Here is a 19627-nt window from a genome sequence, read left to right as displayed (position 1 = left end):
TTAAATTGAAAGTTTTAAACATCTTTCGTGGTTTATCCACAGATTCGCTGCCTGTAGCCTGGACTTTGCTCCTCTCAAGGTTGGCGAGGGGTATTGTGACGTTTGAATGTGGCCGTGTGAGAGTGAGGGCACAGTGAATGGTTGCTGTCTGGCAAGGTCAGGACGGGGCTTTGTCTGAAACAGGCAGGATGGATACTGATAAAAAAACAAAACACAAAACCCAATCCGGTGGAGCGACATTAAACTTCTCCTGTGTGAAACTGAGCGCCCTGACAGGACAATGCAACAAGGCCCCTGCACAACTCTGCATCTTCAGTGGGTGAGCGTAAGTTTCTCAAGTGAGTAAGACGGCCTTTGTTGTGGAGCATCTTGGAGAGAAGTGGGAAGGAAACTAAAAATAAGAGCTTGAGACGGGAGACGCACAGCCGGAGAGAACCTGTTGAACCTGAAGCATTTTGGGGGAAGTTCACACAGCTGTAACCGTTCACTATGGAAACATCTTTTTCCACCAGACACTGTCCACGCTCATAAAGACAATGGGAATTATCTCTCATTCAAATTCAAAATATAGGCTAATTGTTTACCGAGAGAATACACCATCACTCGACGGCTGGATTTCAATCGGTCTCTAATTAAGACTGAGAAAAGCTTTTCTCCTCGCACCCTTTGGATTTTATTTTGTAAGAAGCATAATTGTGTAGAATGCTCGGCTGCACAGGGTTTGCTGTACATGTGGATCCTGTGCGACCACGAGGGAGACGGAGATTCAAGTGTTTTATTCATGTGCTTTCTGTTCCTTATCCTGCAAAGGAGCTTTATAACCCTTTTTATAATGTCTTCCATTATCTGAAGCTCATTTAAGATTGAATTATTGTTTTATTTTTAAAACCCTTAATAATAATAATGTTTTTGAGTGATTGGATTCCACCATTCCTCACTTTGCACAAGATATGACAGAAATGCAGTTATTTTTATTTATGTGGGTTTTGGGGATGAATCAAATCTGGTATATTCTGTACTTTATTCTATAAGATATCATATAATGTAGTGATTTGGAAGAAAAAAAAAATCACAAATCAAGGTTCTGCCTCAAAGCTTAAATATCAAATGCAAGTTTTAAATCCATATAAACATGTCGGCCAGTGTTTATTCTTCAGCTCTCTCTCTTTGTCTGTCTTTGAAACACATTTAAAGCATCTTACAGCGCAATATATTTCATTTTTCATCGAGATTTGTTAAAGATTTTGATAAAGAATTAATGAATTCTTGATGGAATTGCTTTAATCAATAACCTAATGGATTTTGCTCCTATAGCCTGGTCTAGTGTGACTATTAACTTATGGCTAATGTTTGCAAAATGTTACCTTTAGAGAGATATGGCTGAATATTGCTTAGTCATGTCCTTGACTTTTTGATTCTTCTCTATTTGTGCTGCTGTGACACTATATTTGAACCATTTACCATTATCCTGTACTTTTCATTCATGGTTAAATATTTAACAGCACTGTAGCTTAAGAAACTCACTTGTTGGACCCAACCACATTTCTTTTCTGTTCCCACACAGTTGTTCAGTCCAGCTCTTGTGTAACAGTTATAAGTCACAGACATCGCTCCACTCTCTCTGTGTGTTTGTACACCTGTCTCCTCAGATTTGATGGGTTGGTGGTATAGTGGACAAAGAAATAATCGTTTCAATCATTCGGACTCTGCAGCTGTTGTTGGTCAGTGCTCGCAGGAGAAAAGCCAGAGCCACACCGATGCATCGCAGAATTCATCTTCTGCTGCATTCAGGAACTAAAAGGCACACAGGGTGTAATTTGTGCCACGTGTTCTGCAAAGTGGTCTATTTCCAGTGAAGTGTTCTCCACGGGGGATGCAGCCATGTCAACATCCAGGCGGGTCAAAAACTCAGAATGCATCAAAAGTAGAGTCTTTATTGATGAGTGGGCAAAAGAACCACCTCAGTTAAACTGTACACTTACAGGATATCATCTCGCCAAAAGGAATGCCAGACGTAAAAATTATGGACCCCCGGTTCACGTTTCACTTTGTCTTCCCGTGTCGACATCTGTACAAGTTGTAATCCCCAGTCTTGAATCTATGAAATGCAGTGGAATGCATGCTAATACAGTATGCAGTGCAAGTGTCCACATTTAGAAAAAATTGACTGCACAAATATATCTATGCTTAACATACTGTAGGTCAGACATTTTGCATTACATGAATCTTAATTTGGAGAGACAGCTTAATGTAGCCTACGCCGGTTTTTCCATACTGCCAAACATCTCTGGGGTCGTGTCCAGCCTGAAGACGGTTTGCTTTTCAGAATGTTCTGTGATTCCAGACGCACAAATGGTGACATTTAGGTCGAGGGGGGGGGGGAATATAAGACGTCCTGGTAACATTCAAGTTTCCTTCGCATTAAGTGCCACTTCATTTCTTCTTTTTTTAATATTTTTTGTATTTTTTTTTTGTATTCTCATAACAGTACTTCAAAAACATTCTCAAGATCATCATTTGCAAATAAATATTCATTTGCTAATGATTTTTTTAAAAAGCCTTAATTTACATTACCATTCAAGTCGTTAAGTCCTGTGGCCTGTTTGCAATGTACAAGTGTTGTTTTTCTAATTGTTCGGTTCCCTTTTTCATTATCCATCTGTATTTCACATTTGCTTGTACATTACCCATTTAAAATAAAACTGTATTTTCAGTTAGCGAAATCCATTTAAAGGATTTTCCATATGATGACTGTTCAATTTTGCATGATTTTGAGGCCACAAGATGGTGGCTGCTTTCACATCGACTCAATTTTACTGGAACCTGTTTTATCATCATTGTTTCTCTCTCTCTCTCTCTTTTTCTTTAGCCCTCCCTCCCTCCTCTCTTCTCTTTCTTCTTCTTCCTCTCTCGCGCACACATACACACGAAATGCTATATAAAAACACACAAGCAGGAATATACATTCCCGTACAGTCTATACAATATCAAATCAAGTCATATTTCAAAATAGTGTCATCTGCTTAACATGTATCGTTTACAAAGTAAAGGAAAAACAGGCAATTTTTTTATGATACAAAGAAACCTGACACGCCCTAAATCAAGTTGAAAAAACCAAGCATGTTAGGGGCTTCTTAGGTTCACGACAGCTATTTAAATGTGTCCAGGGTTATTGGGTCCATTCAGTATTCTGCCGTCTCCTTTGAAACAGATGAAAAGATGTCCAGGGTGGTCTATCAATCCATTCAGACCCTTGATGTGTTTCAGAGTCAGTCGTGTCCTCGTCAACACTTTCTTTTCACAGTCCACAGCACGTTTCTTAAAGGAGTTCAACCCTCCGCTCGTCTGGCTCGTGCCCCGTGTGACACACAAACTAATTCTCAGTCGAAAACTCTGGGGTGTGTCCCTTTTGAAATAAGGCAACATCAATTTAAAATGGCATCTGTCACACTTGGTTGGGGTGGTGATTGTTGTGATCTCTCCCACCTATTAATCGTACAGTACATCGTCAGTAATACAAACCGTTGAAGGAGTCGCCCGGGGGGGGGGGGGGTTCAAACCTTTGCACCCGACACATTTATTCAAACATCAACATTCTTCATCAAGTGGCACTGTGCCTCCGTTTGTTGGCAAAATTTGGGATTTTGTTGTGCAAAACAACAAAACAGACACTTAATACGTAACCAAGGTGCATTACATCACTTCTGCTCGCCTCGTTTCCCTTTGAAACCTGAAACATTCACCTCGCAGAGCTCACATCCTATCACATGATGCAGTAGGCCTCGTCCTGGGGCAGGTGTTGTTTAGTCCTCCAGTAGGTGGGCAGGTGAGCTCGCAGCACTTTCCTCAGGTCCTCGTTGAGCAGGAGGCAGAAGATGGGGTTGACTCCGGCCTGGGCGAAGCTCATCCACACTGTGATGGACAGGTACCTCTGAGGGATGGTGCAGGACTTGACGAACACCCTCCAGAAACAAGCCACAATGTAGGGGGCCCAGAGGACCAGGAAGAGCAGGGTGATGGTGTAGAACATCCTGCCCAGCCTCCTTTCTGACCTCACCTCTTCCATCCCGAGCAGCCGCCGGTGTTGATTGTGTAAATTTTGCCTGATGCCCAACAGAGTGGGTGGCATGGGGCCACGACCGAACCCGGCAATCCAGTTAGCTGCAGCTTGACCTGTGGCCCCGGGACCGTGGAAGGTCCAGTTCTGGCTGATGGCGGGCACGAGCTGGACGGGTTTCATCTTGCGGTGCCGGTACTCAAACAGCAGCAGCTTGGCATAGAAGCCGTGGGTGGCCAGGACCACCACAGCCAGCATGAGCATGAAGCCCAGGGTGTCGTTGGTCTTCAGGTAGCGGTGTTCAAAAATACACTGGTCCTCGTCACGGATGAACTTGTATGTCCCAACATCAAAGACAGGTGGGAACGCCATGGCAACGGCCAGTGTCCACACCATGCAAATGATGGCAGCGCAGGTCCAGATGGTCATGCGCTTGGCGTAGAATCGGTGGTGGGCGATGGCAAGGTAGCGGGTGACAGCCACACAAAACAGCATGAAGGCAGCATGAAAACAAAACAGCACAGCCATAAAAGCCACAACTTTACAGCTCAAGGCGCTGTAAGTCCAGGTCGAGCTGTTGTGGACGGACACCAGCACAAAGGGGAAGCAGGCAGCTGAGCGGACTGCATCGGCCAGGCACAAGTCCAGGAGAAAGAAGTAAGGGGCCTTGTGAAGTGTCCTGTCTCGTAGGACCAGCAGGGACACCAAGAGGTTTCCTACCAGGCTGACACAGATGATCAAACCCAAGAAGACCAGCTTAAAGTAGGCAGACATATCTGTGGCAGAGACCCCTCCGCTGCCGTCACTGCTGCTGCTGCTGCTGCTGCTGCCGCCTCTTGCCAGTCCGCTCTGTGACGCCAGCACAGCCAGCAAACTGCCAGGGCCGTCGATGGCAAAGCTCTGGTTAGCCATTCTTTCACCTTCCACAGGAGCCTGCCTCGTTCGGCCCTTCACAAACACTACTGATCCCCCTACAGCCGTCGTCTCCCGCGGCTCTCTCGTCTCTACAAGGAGAGGCTGCGAGGATCTGTTCTACCTGACAGACTCATCTTTCCTCTTTGTCCACAAGCACGCCACCTGCGAACAGAGACACACGTATTGAGGAATAGAATAAAATAAGAAAAAACAAGATGTCTGACGTGCATGTAAGGTCTGGAGCACCGAACGGCAACAGAACTCACATTTTACAGCATGGATATAGAAGTGCTGTGTCGGGCAACACAGTGGAAATCTCTGCCTTCCTGTTTCTCTGAGGCTGGGATCAGATCAGCAGCTCTACAGCATGCCAGCTCCTTGGCTCTCTCAGTAATTACCTTGCCCGTTGCTAAGATACAACAGCTCACATACTTTGTGCAAGTGTGGGTGTTTGAGTGAATGCACGGGGGTGTACAGGGGGATGGAGCAGACACAGTACAACCAACACTGGCTATGTCCAACAAACAGAGATGTTGTAAATGAGCAAAGAGCATTTTATGCTTTCTCGGTGGCGCTCGGGCGAATGTGTGCGTGACAGTCGCTTAAAGAGCAGAGGGTGTAATCTGTACCATTCACAGCACATAGCAACTGTGAGGATATCAGCAGAGCAGGCAGACATTTAGCTTTTTTTATTTTATATTATTCTTTTTTACCAAGGATCTATGTGTGAAATGAGGAAATCTCCTCAACAGGAGGAGAAAATCATCAATGTGCTGATCAGTCAGGCCTCGGAGCTGGAGCAAGGAACCTGAAATCCTCCCTGTCTCAACACGACATGATTAAAAACATGAAGATCTGATTTTTTTTTTAAAGAAGCTGCTTTTGTTGTAGAGATGCCAAAAAAAAACAAAAAAAAAAACACAATTCACAGGCAGGAGGTGATAATAGCTGTGGCTCGTCTGGGTGGGCCTCGTCTATGTAGGCCATGAAACACAATATGATTTGCTGGAACTGTGGGCTTATTTTTATCCACACACAACAGCCCTCTGCCACCTTGACAAATATAATTTCACCTGATTAGATGGCTGCCGTGTCAGCAGAGGCCTGAAAACACACACACTGGAGTGGGTAACAAAAAACACACAGATGAACAGGTGTCAAAATCACCTCTGCTGTGTTTTTGTGTCGTATGTGTGTGTGTGTGTGTGTGTGTGTACATGTATATATGTGTGTGTGTGTGTGTGCAAAGGGAGGGAGATGATAACCTACCTTTTCATAGCATCATTCTTCTCTCCAGATCTTCTCAAAAACAACAGAATGACACAATAACAGTAAAAAAATAGAAAAACGATCCCAGTCGCTGTGTTTCGGTCGCGAGGAGATTAAAACACACAATAACGCCTCATGCTCCTCAGGCTCTAACGACACCTGTTATGCACAAATCCATCGCATTGGAATAAACACAAGACGATGTGATAATCAACAGCGGGATGAGGACCGTGCTGCTGCTGCTGGAGGAGGAGGAGGAGGAGGAGGAGGAGAGAGAAAAATACATCCTCTGCCTCCCTGTTACTGGGAGAGGGATGTGTTCATCTGCCCAGTGTCTGAATATCATCCGAGGGTTTTATGTTGCATCACGTCGAGGACGGTTTTTCCAGAGAAGAGGAGGAGAGAGGAGGGGGGAAAAAACTAAAAAAAAAACCTCCACAAATGTCTCAGGCTCAGTTCATGAATCCAAATGATGTCAGATTTTCAATGCTGATAACAACCCACCCACCGACGACGGAGAGGAGGAAGAAGACGTGTTGTTGAGCAGGGAGAAGAAGAATTGTTCCGCACAGACAGGAGCAGCCTCGACGCGTCTGTGTTTCCCATCGTCCGGCCACTAGCAGGCCGATGCGCTCACCCTCCACCCGGGATGTGCGCGGTCTTTGTCTCGCTGCCCGCTGGAAGGTGGACCACGACAGAAACCTCCGCCACCCAACACACACATCCTATAATAATTATTGTTATTATAAGGGGGGAGCGATCCGACGATGTCACGAGCAAATCCACATTGTGAGAAAAAAAAAGAAAAATCACAATCAAATGAAGAGAGAGGGGGGGATGGAAAAAGGAAAAAGGAAAAACAACAACCCGGCAGGATCAGGCGATTTTTTTTATTCCTGAATTATCCCCAATTATGGCTGCTGGCGAGGAGGCAGCTCGCACATTCACGGAAAGCGTCGGTTTTATTCGGAGAGAGAGAGAGGGAGGGAGAGAGGGAGAGAGAGGTAGAGAGAGGGAGGGAGGGGGGGAGAGAGAGAGAGACATGTGCAGCATTGTGGGTCATAATAACTTGAAAGTGATGTTTTATTCTCTCATGACGCGTCTGTTTTTCCTCTCCAGTACGGACACAGTGTGGAGCCCCAGCTGCCAACACGCCCCGGGTTTCATTGGTCTCCTCCTGGCCTTGGTGACAGGGCAGGGTGGCCTGACAGGGCCGCAGCAAGGCATTCTGGGTCCTCATTTAAAGGAGAGGGGGAGACGTACACTTTTAAATCTGAAACCATCACCACCATAATCAATCTGTTCTTGTGATGAGGATGTGAAAACTCCACATCATCTTTTCTCTCGTCATATTCACAGTATTTTCAGGTCTTATTACCACAATCACTATTACATTTCATACATGTATGTTCTGTTCTGAAGATATATAAAACTATAGATCTGTTTTTCTTCTCTTTATAGCAGAATTTCTGTTGTGCCATATGATTGGAGAGATTCGGTCTAGACAGCCTGTCCACTTCCTATCTGCAATTCACCAAAAGGTTTTTTATTAAAATTTTGGCAAATACATTTTCGATTATACGTTGGCACGGTGCTGCAGTGGTTAGCATTGTTTCCTCACAGCAAGAGGGTTCCCAGTTTGAGTCATTGACAGATAAATAAGTGATGCTTTAAGGTTTAAAGGTTTGCATTGATTTTAGAATCTAAAAAATAAGATTAAAGATGGGGTTGGTAATCCTGGACAATCCTGGTGCTTCGGTGGTTAGCCTCACACCTCACAGCAGAGAGGTTTTAGGTCTGAACCTGACGACTGCCCGGGCCTTTCTGTTTGGAGTTCGCATGCTCTCCTGTGTCCGTGTGGGGTTTTGTCAGCTTCCTCCCAAAGTCCAAAGACATCCAGCTGTGACATGCTGTCGATGTGTCCACGGTGAACCCTGCCTCTCGCTGAATGGCAACTGAATCCAGTTTCACGTGACCCTCAAAGAATAAGCAGTACAGAGAATGGATGGATGGTTGTGTGGGCCTGAGGACTAAACAGACGTACATATGTCCTGGACAAAGTTTAGACTGAATCAAATGTACCAAACAGTTAAATGTGGAATAAACGACAGCGGTGATGGAGCAGTTAAAGCCAATAAGCATCCATGGACCATGGGTGCTATAGTTTCCATTGAGTAAAGTGACATGTTAAAGGAGGGGTATTACAGGAAACAGGATTTGTCTTGTCTTGGGGGGGATTTTGCTGTCAAAGATGTTATTTAAGTGAAAGCTCGGGGCCCGTCGCTGTTTTCAGCTGTTTCTCGTGATGAAATAGCTCCATTCCAACAAGCCAACTGCCCATTAGAGTGATGTCACACTGGGTAAGAGGAAAAGAGCAACACAATAACCACTTTAACTGCTGTTGTATATGTCACAACAAACAAACAGAGGACCTTTTGCTATCATCAGTGCCTAACACGGCTTTCAGTGTAGATTACTGCTTTTAAAAGGCATTAATTATTTCAAAGTGAGTGTCTGATGGAGAATTCTTACTGATTATCCTCCCTGGGTCAGTTTTAAGTCCGCTTAAATTTTTAATACATTCCACACTCGAGCTATGTGACCATCACACAAATTCATCGCTCCCTCCCTTTTCCCTGCAGGAGTCTGAGAAAATAGAAGTGCGCTGTGCTCGGATTAACAATTTAGTTTTAAGGGGCCAAATGCAAAACTGAGATTGAAATGTAAAACGATACCCGACACCTGAAGAGTGACGGAGACATTTGTGGATTTGAGGTTGTCATACAAGATAAGAGTAGATTGATTCAACAACACTGAATTGTTCTTTACTGTTTTTCAGATATAAGCCTTGATACGAAAATAATCAGAATGAGAGTGTGTCATCTGAGGAGGTTTCCTGAAAACTGTCAGCTGACCTGAGCTTCCTCTGGCCAGCGTGCACCGTATGACACTATGACCTCAGTGCAATGCGCGACCTTTGGGTTCTAGCTGCAGCTCATGTTCCCGTCTGTGTGTTTCCACTTCAAGCTAAGCCGTGTGCACCGCAGAGTCGGAGGCACCGGAGGCTCTGATTTTATTTTAGTGTTGTTTTTTTGCTCCGCAGAGTCATGACTGTGCAGGAAACTTCGCGCATTTGCAGAATGGATGAAAAGAAAAACACAAACCAAGACACAAAGTGGCACAGGATATAACAAAAATGTTTAATGGCAACACACTGCAAAATCTTTCATCACTTCAAACGTGTCATTCAGTGCTCCGGTCTGGCTGTGAGGTTGTCAAAGTATAGTGCGATAAAGTTTGACGCTATGCTACATCAATAAGTGTTTAACAGGAAAACACACAACAGTGGAATAGTTCTCTAATGTTCAATGATAAATATCCTGTTTACATTTCACACTGGATAAAGTTTTCCACTTGTTTTGTCCCTCGAGCAGCATCCACTTCAATCTGGTGTTTATTGAAAGTCACCATTTTGTTTTTGCAGCATTAAGGTAAAAATACTACTTGTTTTACTTGTGCATATCTATGGTGATGCTATGTCCCACTATGGTAATGTGCTTTTCAGACATAACAATTAATGTAATTCACAACCTTGGTTTGCACACTGACAACAACACTCAAGGAGAAAAACAACAAGTGCATTTCAGAACTGACAAAATCAGATTACACAACACCACATACACACATGACACAACACTTAAAAAAAAACAAACATCTGTGATGATATATAGTTATTTGGCATTAGAGTGATAACAATGATGTTGTAAAAATTGGGAAATAACAAACAACTATTCTATTAACACTGCAGGAAAATATCGCCTATATTTTTTATAGCTTTCTCCATGATATGGAAATACTCACGAGTTGTACCCTACGTGTTTTCTTTCATGAAAAGAAAGCTATCTACGTCTTTCTTTTGATGAAAATGCACTTAACTCTAAGAACTCACACAGTGATACACAACTTCAACGTGGTTTTAACTCGATTACTTCTTTTGGAATCATGAAAAAGGCACTTCACTAGCAAAAAGGGCAGAGGATGTCACACCATGTTAAAGCCCTATGAGACAAATTGTGATTTGTGAATATGGGCTATACAAATAAAATTTGATTGATTGATTGATTGATTGAAACGGATCAGAGTGAACTCGTGTGGCGTGATCACAAACGGTGCAAGACCAGAAGGAGTCCGATGAAGAAGAGCGCGCTGGGCTCCTGCATCACTATCGAGAGGGAGACGACTCCGCTCAGAAAGACGATGGATGGCATCAGATTCCTGTGTATGGCAGACTGGTGCTCAGACGCCTCTGACAACGTGTTTGATAGATTCTCTACTGATGTGTCAGGTGAAATCTGGGGAGCATCTCCTTTCTCTCCGCAGGCCCAGGCAGGCAGAGGAGCCGAGTTTTCGCACGCCTCAGTTACACCTGTGGTCTCGGGGGCGTTCTCTGTGAGTTCAGGTGATGGTGGAGCTTCACCTTCTGCTCCCAGAGCTGCCTGACTCTCTTCCACAGGGGACGTGAGCGTACCGTCTTCGCAATGCGCTGCAGACCTGGTGGAACCTTCTGTTAATCCTGCGGCGGGTTCACTCAATCCCAGTGCAGCCTCTCGCTCAAGGCCCTGAGTCGCACCGGGAGCAGAGACAGGTGCAGCAGCCAGTTGGAGACGAGGCCGACTAGCCGGGCTTTCGGTCGATCTGTCCTCTCCTGTTGGCCACAGATCCGTCTCTGTGGTTGGAAGTTGCATGCGAGAGGCCTCTGAAGGAGGGATTTCCTCTCCATCAGCCTGGGAACTGTCTGATCTGGGCCTTGACTCTTGCTGCAGGGGAGGCAGCAGTGGAGAGGGACTACTGTCTCCGGGCTGCGCTGATGTTTGGTCGACTAATTCACAGTGGAGTCTGGGTAAAGGCTGTGACTTATTTGGCTGGACCGATTCACTGGCACAGAGTACAAAGGATGAATTGGTTTGTAGTGTGGTTTGGGAAGACGTGCAAGGGGAGCGTTCACCTGGGGATTCAGTGTGAGCGGACAGTGTGCCGTCAACAGATGGAAGCTCGTGGTTGGGTGGGGCAGAGGGACCTGGTGGGTTAACGGCAATCTGTGGAAGTAAAACAGGGAGACAACAGTGAAGGGGAACGATTTGTATTGGACGTTAATGTTTCACACAGAGACAAAAAGCATTTTACCACATACTGATGCTTTTTCTGTGAAATGGATCCCATGCTGACATGGTAATTGTGAGGAAAATGCAGACAGACCAGGAGCGTTATGATGGGACTGACAAACACAAATTCTTACGCCTTTACTTCCCCTGTCATGAGAACAAAACTCTTTCCTACTGGAGTCCAAAGAGCACAAGGGCATAAAAGAGTGAAATCAATGCAAATGTATAATTATTTTATCCTCAAAATTACCCATTGAACATGTGTTCACATGAGTACAGGAGCAAAATGCCACCTCTTGTGATTTTCTTTTAGAATAAATACAAGAAAGGAGCTGAGGTTATTGAAAAGAGCTTTGAGGCTGCTGTGAAAAACATTCGAAGGTCAAATCAAGATAGAGTCACAACAATATAAAACCAAAGGACAGAAAACACCAAGAACATCCAGAGGAACAAGTGCAAGAGCAAGATTCATAGAACACAGGTAGAGCACTGAAGTGTTAATCTGGAAGATGTGAATATATTAAGACAGAAACATCCTGTTCTATGTTAATATCATGTCCTGCTGTGACTTTTCCGAGAGCAAGATGTTATTGAGTTAAGAATTTAGCATTTCTTTTAACTGGAATCCTCTAAATTTGCAATAAATGCTTTCCAAAAATTCTCTTTTCATTTGGACTAAATCGAGCACTTTGTGTCAATCTGTTAAGAAATGACCTGGAAGCACCGACAGAATCAGAAATACTCAGAAAGCGAATCACACTCGCAATTATACTGACGAACTTTCCCTTGAACGTGGAGAAATTATTTGTTAGTAATGATGACGTTTGAGACCATTGAATTAGATCCTAAATATACATTGAATTACGTATAGAGAAGAAAATAAATAAGTTTAGTTGTAATGCTCTACCAAAACACGGCATGCATGTGACCACTGATATCAAATACACATACAGATGAGATGGATGAGTACATGCCTAAAACAGAGTACCTGTGAGACACTGGTACCAGATCACATCATGTTAGGAGGTGGACGTCCTGGTTTATTTATTTTTTGACATACTCTGGGCTGTTTGCTCATTATTATGCATCAACAGTAACTTCCTCCTGCTTCTGAAATGCACATTTCCTTCAGTCTGAGGTGTTTTTTCTGTGGAATTGTTCCAAAATCAACTTATGATCGCCAAAAATGCTGCTTCAAGCTCCCTGGAAACCCTCATTGGAAACAGCTCAACATTTCTGTCATCCAAAAATGTGTTGTTTAAAAAAAAGAGGGAATAATGTAACACAATATTTCCTTAACTGGATTTAGCATTGCTGTCAAAATATGTATTTTTCCCATCTATATCTCTGCAAGAAAGCAAATAAGGCCATTTCCATAAATGTTGAACTGCTCCTTTAATATTGCAGCAGAGCGATAGTGGTTAAACTTCTCTTCAAAGATCGTCCAGTGTTCGCAAAACTGAATGTGATCTAAAACGAGTTTCAGTAACATTTCAATACGAAGACTCTTCATTAACAACAGCACAGTGACAGAACAATAACCACAAATAATGACAACTATGACGACACATGGTGTGAATGAATATTAGTCTTCACAATCACTTGTCACGACTGAAAAAAAGACACCGATACAGATTTCAAGAGGCCAATTTACAATGCAAAGACACGGAGAGCATGCACTGTGATGCTGATTGGATAAGACGCCGACGAGGAGGGTGACATACAGAACTCGTGCTACAGCGGTGAGAAGCGAGACGTTACCTAAGTTGTTGCTGAAGCTTCAATGAGCTGTGAACAATATAAACAACCAAGCCAATGATGGTGAGCTTTAGAAGTGGAACTGGAATGTTTATTGGACACATGAGTCGCATAAGAGGGACACGGCACTTCGCCTGCTTACCTGTTAAATAGGAACGTTGCATGCAAATCGAGATCATTTGAACATAATCCAACAAGTCATTATCTAAATGTTGGCAAGAAAGCCAGCGATCTGCAGCGGCACATTCCAGTTCTATTGACCTGTTTTTAAACTTCTGCAGGTCAAAGAAAGTTCACAAAGAAGAGGAAACACAACGAACCCTCCAGTTATGTCATCATTTATTACATTTAATCTGCTCCCGTCTTTCTGTTTCATTCCTCTTACCTCCAGGTCTATCTCCGGCTGTACGATGACGGGGCAGACGGCTGTAGGTCTGATGAGGCCGGTCTTGGAGGTCCCTGTTTCCTCTGTTGATGTAAAACAGATTAAAAAAAATGCTGCGAGATAAAGCGATGACCTTGTTCAACAAAACACCAACTATCAATAGTGGATGAATAATTAAAAGGGGGCGCTAGACTCTGCCTGTTAGAATGTTGAATAATGTTTGTCTGTGGCTTTGGAGAGAATCAGAGAATATGTTTGGACGTGATAATTTGGTGATGAGCTGCGTTACGAACTGGGATATTACCTAGTATTGCTAATAATGAAAGAATGGCACTGAGAGGCATTATGGGAAATGTAGTGATTTGAGAGCCTGACCCACACTAGGCAATAAAAGACTCCTCCTCTGTCTTTAAATTAAAGCTTTATCCAATACTTAATCACTGGAGTAAACCTTTAAGTAAACATAACAATTTCTAAATCCCATATAATACCATGATTTATATAAATCTATAAATACTTCTATTCTTCTTTTTACCTCAGGATTTTGCAGGATTATGGAAAAACTGCAGAACTGATTTTATTGAAACCTGGTGGAAGGGTTGGGTATAGGCCAAGGAAGAATCAGTTTACTTTTGGAGCAGATTTTATTAAAGGTCCAGTGTGTAAGATTTAGGTGAAAGGGATTTATTGGCAGAAATTGAATATGAAATAATCCTAGTGATGTTTTCACTAGTGTGTTTCATCTAAATTGTACGAATTGTTGTAGTTTCAGATAGTGAAGCCATATGTCAATATAGATTTTGTGCAGCAACATCCACAACGTACCTTCTTCCTTTTCCTGCTCGTCTTCTGAATCAAATTCATCATCATTCATACTGAAAGAAAACAGAGACAGTTTGATTATGAGACAACATGAAAACAGGACAAAAACATTCAAGTCTACACTGTTTAAAACACCTAAAAGTTTCTATGTGTATAAAACATGGAACTTTAAAAACCTCAGAAGACTTTTGTTTCGGAATACAAACGCTGTGATAATGCTGCAAAACCTGAGGCCTAATAACACACAATGAAAATACACAGTTTATAGTGTAGTCTGTGTATAATGTCGATCTGACTGAACCAGGGGGGGGATGCACAAAGTGAGACCTGTTGGAGAAAAGTGCTTTGAGGCTGAGCTGTAAGGACGGAAAGTTTTGCATTTGAATCTTATTCCGTGCAACATCTGAAACAGCTGAAGATAAAATAAGAAAGTTTTGGTCCAAAGATTGACTCAGTTCACGTATAAATATGTGGCAGATGAGATTGGCCATGTCCGTTTTGTGCAAACACATTTTTAAGATGGTAGGAGCTGTATTTATGTATCAAAGTTAAATGCATCACATGTAATTGCGGAAGCATATTCAGAAACATATCTTTGGATATGTCACATATATTAATCTCTGTCTACCCAGGATGGAGTGGGTGTTACTTACATCAGATCCTATTTGAGCTGGTATGCACTAATGGTAGAGTTGATCATTTAAAGCCTCGATGAATCAAAAAATAGAGCAGAGATGTTCTCTGTATGAGGACACTTGTGTCAACATCGCTAAAGGAAGCCAAATTAAATAAAGGTCAAGAAGTGTGACGAGCATGTGACAGGAGCTACACAAATAGAGTGAGGAGAAGCTGGCGAGCAGTTCGTGCTCCCTGTGATTAATGCACCTCCAGTTTCATATCGGAGGCTGTGATTTAAAAACGATAGAGACCTGACAAAGATCTTTGCATTATACACGTCTGCTGATGTGAAGTGTTTATCTGCTAAGCTCTGCGCTACACGGTTCGCTTTTTTTAAAGCAAGTTCTCAGGTTCCATCGTGGTGGGCACAGTATCTTCAACAATAGTTGTAGGATATCGGTATTGGAGAAAAATCTGAATTTGGTTTGTGGGCAGTTTTAAAAAACAATCTAGGGCTGGACAATATGGCCAAGATGATATCGATGATTATCATGATACACATCAAATCTGTATTCCATTTAAGTTTTAGACAGTAGCTCGGTGTGGTGGTTGGCACTCTTGAATCTTGGTCCTTCTCTGTGCAATTTGCATGTTCTCCAGGTTCTCCGGCCTCCTCCCACAGCTCAAAGATTGGGATTAGGTTGATTGAAGACTCTAAATTTACTTGTCAGTGTGAGTGGTTGTTCCTCTCTGTGTGTTGGGCCTTGTGACAGACTGGCGAACCTGTCCAGGGTTTACCCAACCTCTCGCCAAATGTCAGGAGGGATTGGCTCCTACCCCCCACCAAAAATATTTTACAATCTGAGGTAGTTCAGTTCCACCTTAGTTATATGCCTACACAATTCAATATATGGAAATCGAATTAACTTTTGTTCTATTGCTATTGATAATAATGAATCAAAATGTATGATATTGGTTTATTAACCAACCCTAAAACATCTCAAGACGGCTTGAGACCCAGTTAACATAACAAATGCTGTTGGCCTGACTCGAGCCCTGATCTGGGGAAGTGGCTCCGTTTGGCTCCCGTCTCGCTGCCAAACTCTGGACTGACTCAGCAGCAAGTTGATGCCAAACAGATTAAGACTGAGGCAAAACTCAGCAGCCTCATCACTAAGTGATCAAGGCAGATGCCGCGGAAATAGAGGCATTGTTCCTGCTCTGGTCTCAGCGATCACCAGGGGCACATTTTAAATCTATAGTAGCCCGAGGTGGATACGGTTCAGTTAAATATAAACTCAAGCAGAGCCCGGATTACTTCAAAGCACAGACATAATCTAGTGTGTGTACATCAAATGAACAAACAGTGAGTAATACATTCTAGTGTCTAGACTTGCTTCACCCCACAGTAACCTTTCCTCCCACTGGCTGCCTTGTTTAATGTGTTAAAATCCAATTATCAGCTAACTTCAAAGCACCTAATGACTCTATGATGGTTGCTATGGTGGCGGAGGTGGTGGTGGGTGCTGCTGGAGTTTCTGCTCCCCAATTTCCTCCTTTCCAGTTAGTGACTCATGCATCCCTAACAAGCCATCTGGCCCCTTCCTATACTCCGGCTCCACTAATGAGGAACTACATGACAGCTACATCAGTTTGCTCCCCTCATCGGGCTCCTCATAAGCGTTGGTGGGGACCTTTGCCGCTGTCCTGCGTCGGCGAGCGCCGCGAGATTCATCGCGCACCATCGCGTTGACGCAAGGACACATAGTCGGACTACTTGGCTCCGAGGGAGCGAGGAAGGGGAGAAGTCATTTGTCTGTCAGCCTCAAACTACACAAGGGAAAATAGGTCAATCTGCTCCACTGAAATGTCTCCGGTCCCCGATGACTCTGATAGAGAAGGTCAGAGGTAAATATCCGGGCAGGGAAACGCCAGAGCTGAAAACCACACCTGCCCTTTGCCTATTTTGAACGTCCTTGCACTCCACTGGATGATTGGCATTCTGAAGGGGGTGTGTCGCCTGTGTGGAACTCTTTCCACCTTTCACTGTGGATGATGAAGACTGTAAAATCAGTCGTAATGAACACCTATCAAGCTAGTTTAGATCAGATGACTGACCCTGCCTCATTGTGCAGCGTGTAGCTGTGTTTCTTAACATCCTGCTTTGATTCAGACTTGATTTCGTGTTATGCTAAAAACAGTCTCCAGGCAGAAGTTCTGAATAAAGCAGAATGCTCATTGCAGCCACGAAACCTCACAGGGAATTACTAAGCAACTGGAGCTACGCAGCTGCTGCACAACACCCAGTGTTTCACAGTACTTTACAGGCTTTGTTTGGATCAATCTCTCGATGATTTGATTGCTATTGTGCACCCATATGCTGAAATCAGGCTGTTTGAAAGCTACCTGCATCGGAGCGGATTTAATATTTAGATGATAGTGGATTTCAGCTTCCAAAATGGAAATGCATCATGGACAACACCTCTCACCCCTTATAGGACACTGGGGCCCTGAGCAGATCTTTAAATACTGCACTGTTTCTTCTTATATCACAGCTACTTACTATGACTTGCACTATTTTTAACAAATTGTCTTTTTGCACTTAGGTAGATGTATAACGTATATATATCATATGATTATTGTGTTTATATATACACATATAGATATTTATATACACATACATTTTATTATGATATTGCCTTTTTTCATTCTCTTGACTTACCTCATTCTGACTTGTCTGCTTCTGTAACAAGTGAATTTACCTTGTGTGGGATCAATTAAGTTTTATCTTATCTTTCAAGGCCTTCGAGGAGATTGTGGTTCAACCCCAACCTCTGGAGGTCAGAGGTCAAAGTAATCTCCTCTCTCAGCTCTTTACTACATCATTTGATCTGTGGCTGACGAATGAAAGCACGTGTGAGGGCAGACCTACCTGTAATACCTCGGAGGCTTCAGGATGCCTCTGATATCTTGCACGTCGATGTCCGTTGGAGCTGCGTCGTCTTCGTAGGACAGGAGCAGAGTCAGCACATAATTCATAGAAGAGTTGTTGGCCCAGAAGTCCCCGTCGGCTGTTTCATAGCGGACCACAAACTCGATGCGTGAGCCGTGCGTGACATACGGTGGCGCAAAGGACAGCTTGAAGGAGAATCGATCCGTGTCCCCTTCGTTAGAGTCCTGGACGTACTCTGCGGGGTGGTCGAAGTAAGTCACCCAGTTGTCCATGGTGGATCTGATGTAAACTGCCTTGTGGAAGGACACGTTCAGGACTCGTATCAAGCCACAGAAGGCGAGAGGATCGTCCTCCACCGGAGTCACCTGCTCCACCTCCACCTTGCCGCTGCGCACCGCCTGCAGCAGCGCACCGCCTGCAGGTGCGGTGAACTCCGGCTGCACGCGATACGTCGGCTCGCGCCATGGTTTGCGGTACTTCGCCTCCTCTTCCTCCCAGCGCGCGCTGTCCACTTCGTCGTCCGAGTCAAAGGCCACGAATTCCTTCACGTCCACCAGGTCTCCGCCCGTGGTGTCGGCGAACCACACTTTCTTCGCGGCGGCGGACAGCGCCAAGTGGATGCACATGTACTCGGCGGTCTCATCGTGGATGGAGGCGCCCCGCTTCCTGGGCACCGGGGAGCACCTGGGGATGAAGCGGACGCCCTCGGGGTCATCGTCATCTTCCTCCTCCTCCTCCTCCTCCTCCTCATTGTGATTGTTACCATCGTCGTACATGGAGGAGGCACCGCGCACCCCCTCGGCCGACTTGCCATTTTTGATCGTGGTGAAAAGCCCCTCTTGGTTCGGTATGGTTAGGAAGGACATGTTTGCAGATGTGTACACTGTGCGCTCAAAACACTACATATGGCGTCTCCATACAAAAAACCCGAACCACAGCCACAGAGTCGAGGGTTCGCGCAGCGGTGGCCGGTGTCGATCCAGCGCTGGTCCTGCGTTACGCACACAGGCTCCTCATGTCAGTCAGCGTGACAGTAAATGTCAGCCATGGAGAACGTGTCTGTGCGGCCAGCCCCTTGTGATAGTGTATCCCCTGGTTTACATGACTTAAAGCACCGCTCTTTGGCTGCAGGAAGGAGCCGCCTCTAATTTTAGCTCTGACCTACCGGGATCCCGAGCTATGGTTGTGGCCGTGCGTGTGCGTCCATGGACGAGAACATGTTCTGTCCCAAATTTGTCTCCTGACTTGGTATCATCCTGCGTCTCCCCCCTGGCTGAGTTTGGTTCGGGCTGGATAAACCGCCCACTACTGGGACATGACCATATTAAAGTAATATCACACTGACGCATTAAGACACATGTAATAATTCACCTATACAGGTCATCATCAGGGTGCATTCGAAGGATCTGCAGAAACAAACAGGTGGAAGTTATTATTTGCAGATGGGGTCTATTTTATCGCCATGAGGGCGCCATGATTAAAAAGTCTCAAAAGGACAGTTATAGGGTTAAAATACAGGGGGGTTATTTTATTGTTATTTTTGTTGAGACATGCAAAATTGCTGCAAACCTAAGTTATGCAAAGGATAACCACTAAACAAATAAGATGTAACAATCAATCTATATATCTATCTATCTATCTGCTAATATATCTGACCACTAACGACAACATTCACTTAATCATTAATT

General features: G+C 44.2%; 2 protein-coding genes across 5 annotated transcripts; both read right to left on the bottom strand.

The window, feature by feature from the left end:
- Window positions 1–1918: 1918 nt before the first annotated feature.
- On the bottom strand, window positions 1919–7218 carry LOC117764845 (probable G-protein coupled receptor 173). Of its 2 annotated transcripts, none has more exons than XM_034590930.1 (2): window positions 6242–7218; window positions 1919–5134 (listed from the first exon to the last, which is right to left on the bottom strand). In XM_034590930.1, the coding sequence occupies exon 2, from the start codon at window positions 4967–4969 to the stop codon at window positions 3764–3766; it is 1206 nt and encodes a 401-aa protein (XP_034446821.1). In that variant the 5' UTR covers window positions 4970–5134; window positions 6242–7218; the 3' UTR covers window positions 1919–3763. The 2 variants fall into 2 exon arrangements, with proteins under 2 accessions (XP_034446821.1, XP_034446822.1); XM_034590931.1 differs by lacking the exon at window positions 6242–7218 and adding an exon at window positions 5239–6147.
- A 2201-nt stretch (window positions 7219–9419) lies between these two features.
- Window positions 9420–19197, bottom strand: si:ch211-167b20.8 (protein phosphatase 1 regulatory subunit 3A). 3 transcript variants are annotated; one of them, XM_034590235.1, is made up of 5 exons: window positions 17919–19196; window positions 14372–14421; window positions 13547–13629; window positions 10374–11337; window positions 9420–10268 (listed from the first exon to the last, which is right to left on the bottom strand). In XM_034590235.1, the coding sequence occupies exons 1-4, from the start codon at window positions 18803–18805 to the stop codon at window positions 10402–10404; spliced, it is 1956 nt and encodes a 651-aa protein (XP_034446126.1). In that variant the 5' UTR covers window positions 18806–19196; the 3' UTR covers window positions 9420–10268; window positions 10374–10401. The 3 variants fall into 3 exon arrangements, with proteins under 3 accessions (XP_034446126.1, XP_034446128.1, XP_034446127.1); XM_034590237.1 differs by lacking the exon at window positions 9420–10268 and adding an exon at window positions 13128–13191 and having other exon boundaries at window positions 10922–11337; window positions 17919–19197; XM_034590236.1 differs by lacking the exon at window positions 9420–10268 and adding an exon at window positions 13165–13191 and having other exon boundaries at window positions 10924–11337; window positions 17919–19197.
- Window positions 19198–19627: the final 430 nt, after the last annotated feature.

This window comes from Hippoglossus hippoglossus, chromosome 7 (assembly GCF_009819705.1).
Source record: "Hippoglossus hippoglossus isolate fHipHip1 chromosome 7, fHipHip1.pri, whole genome shotgun sequence".
NCBI lineage: Eukaryota > Metazoa > Chordata > Actinopteri > Pleuronectiformes > Pleuronectidae > Hippoglossus > Hippoglossus hippoglossus.
The sequence above is the reverse complement of the archived record's forward strand: the minus strand, read 5'-3'. Positions and strand labels throughout refer to the sequence as shown.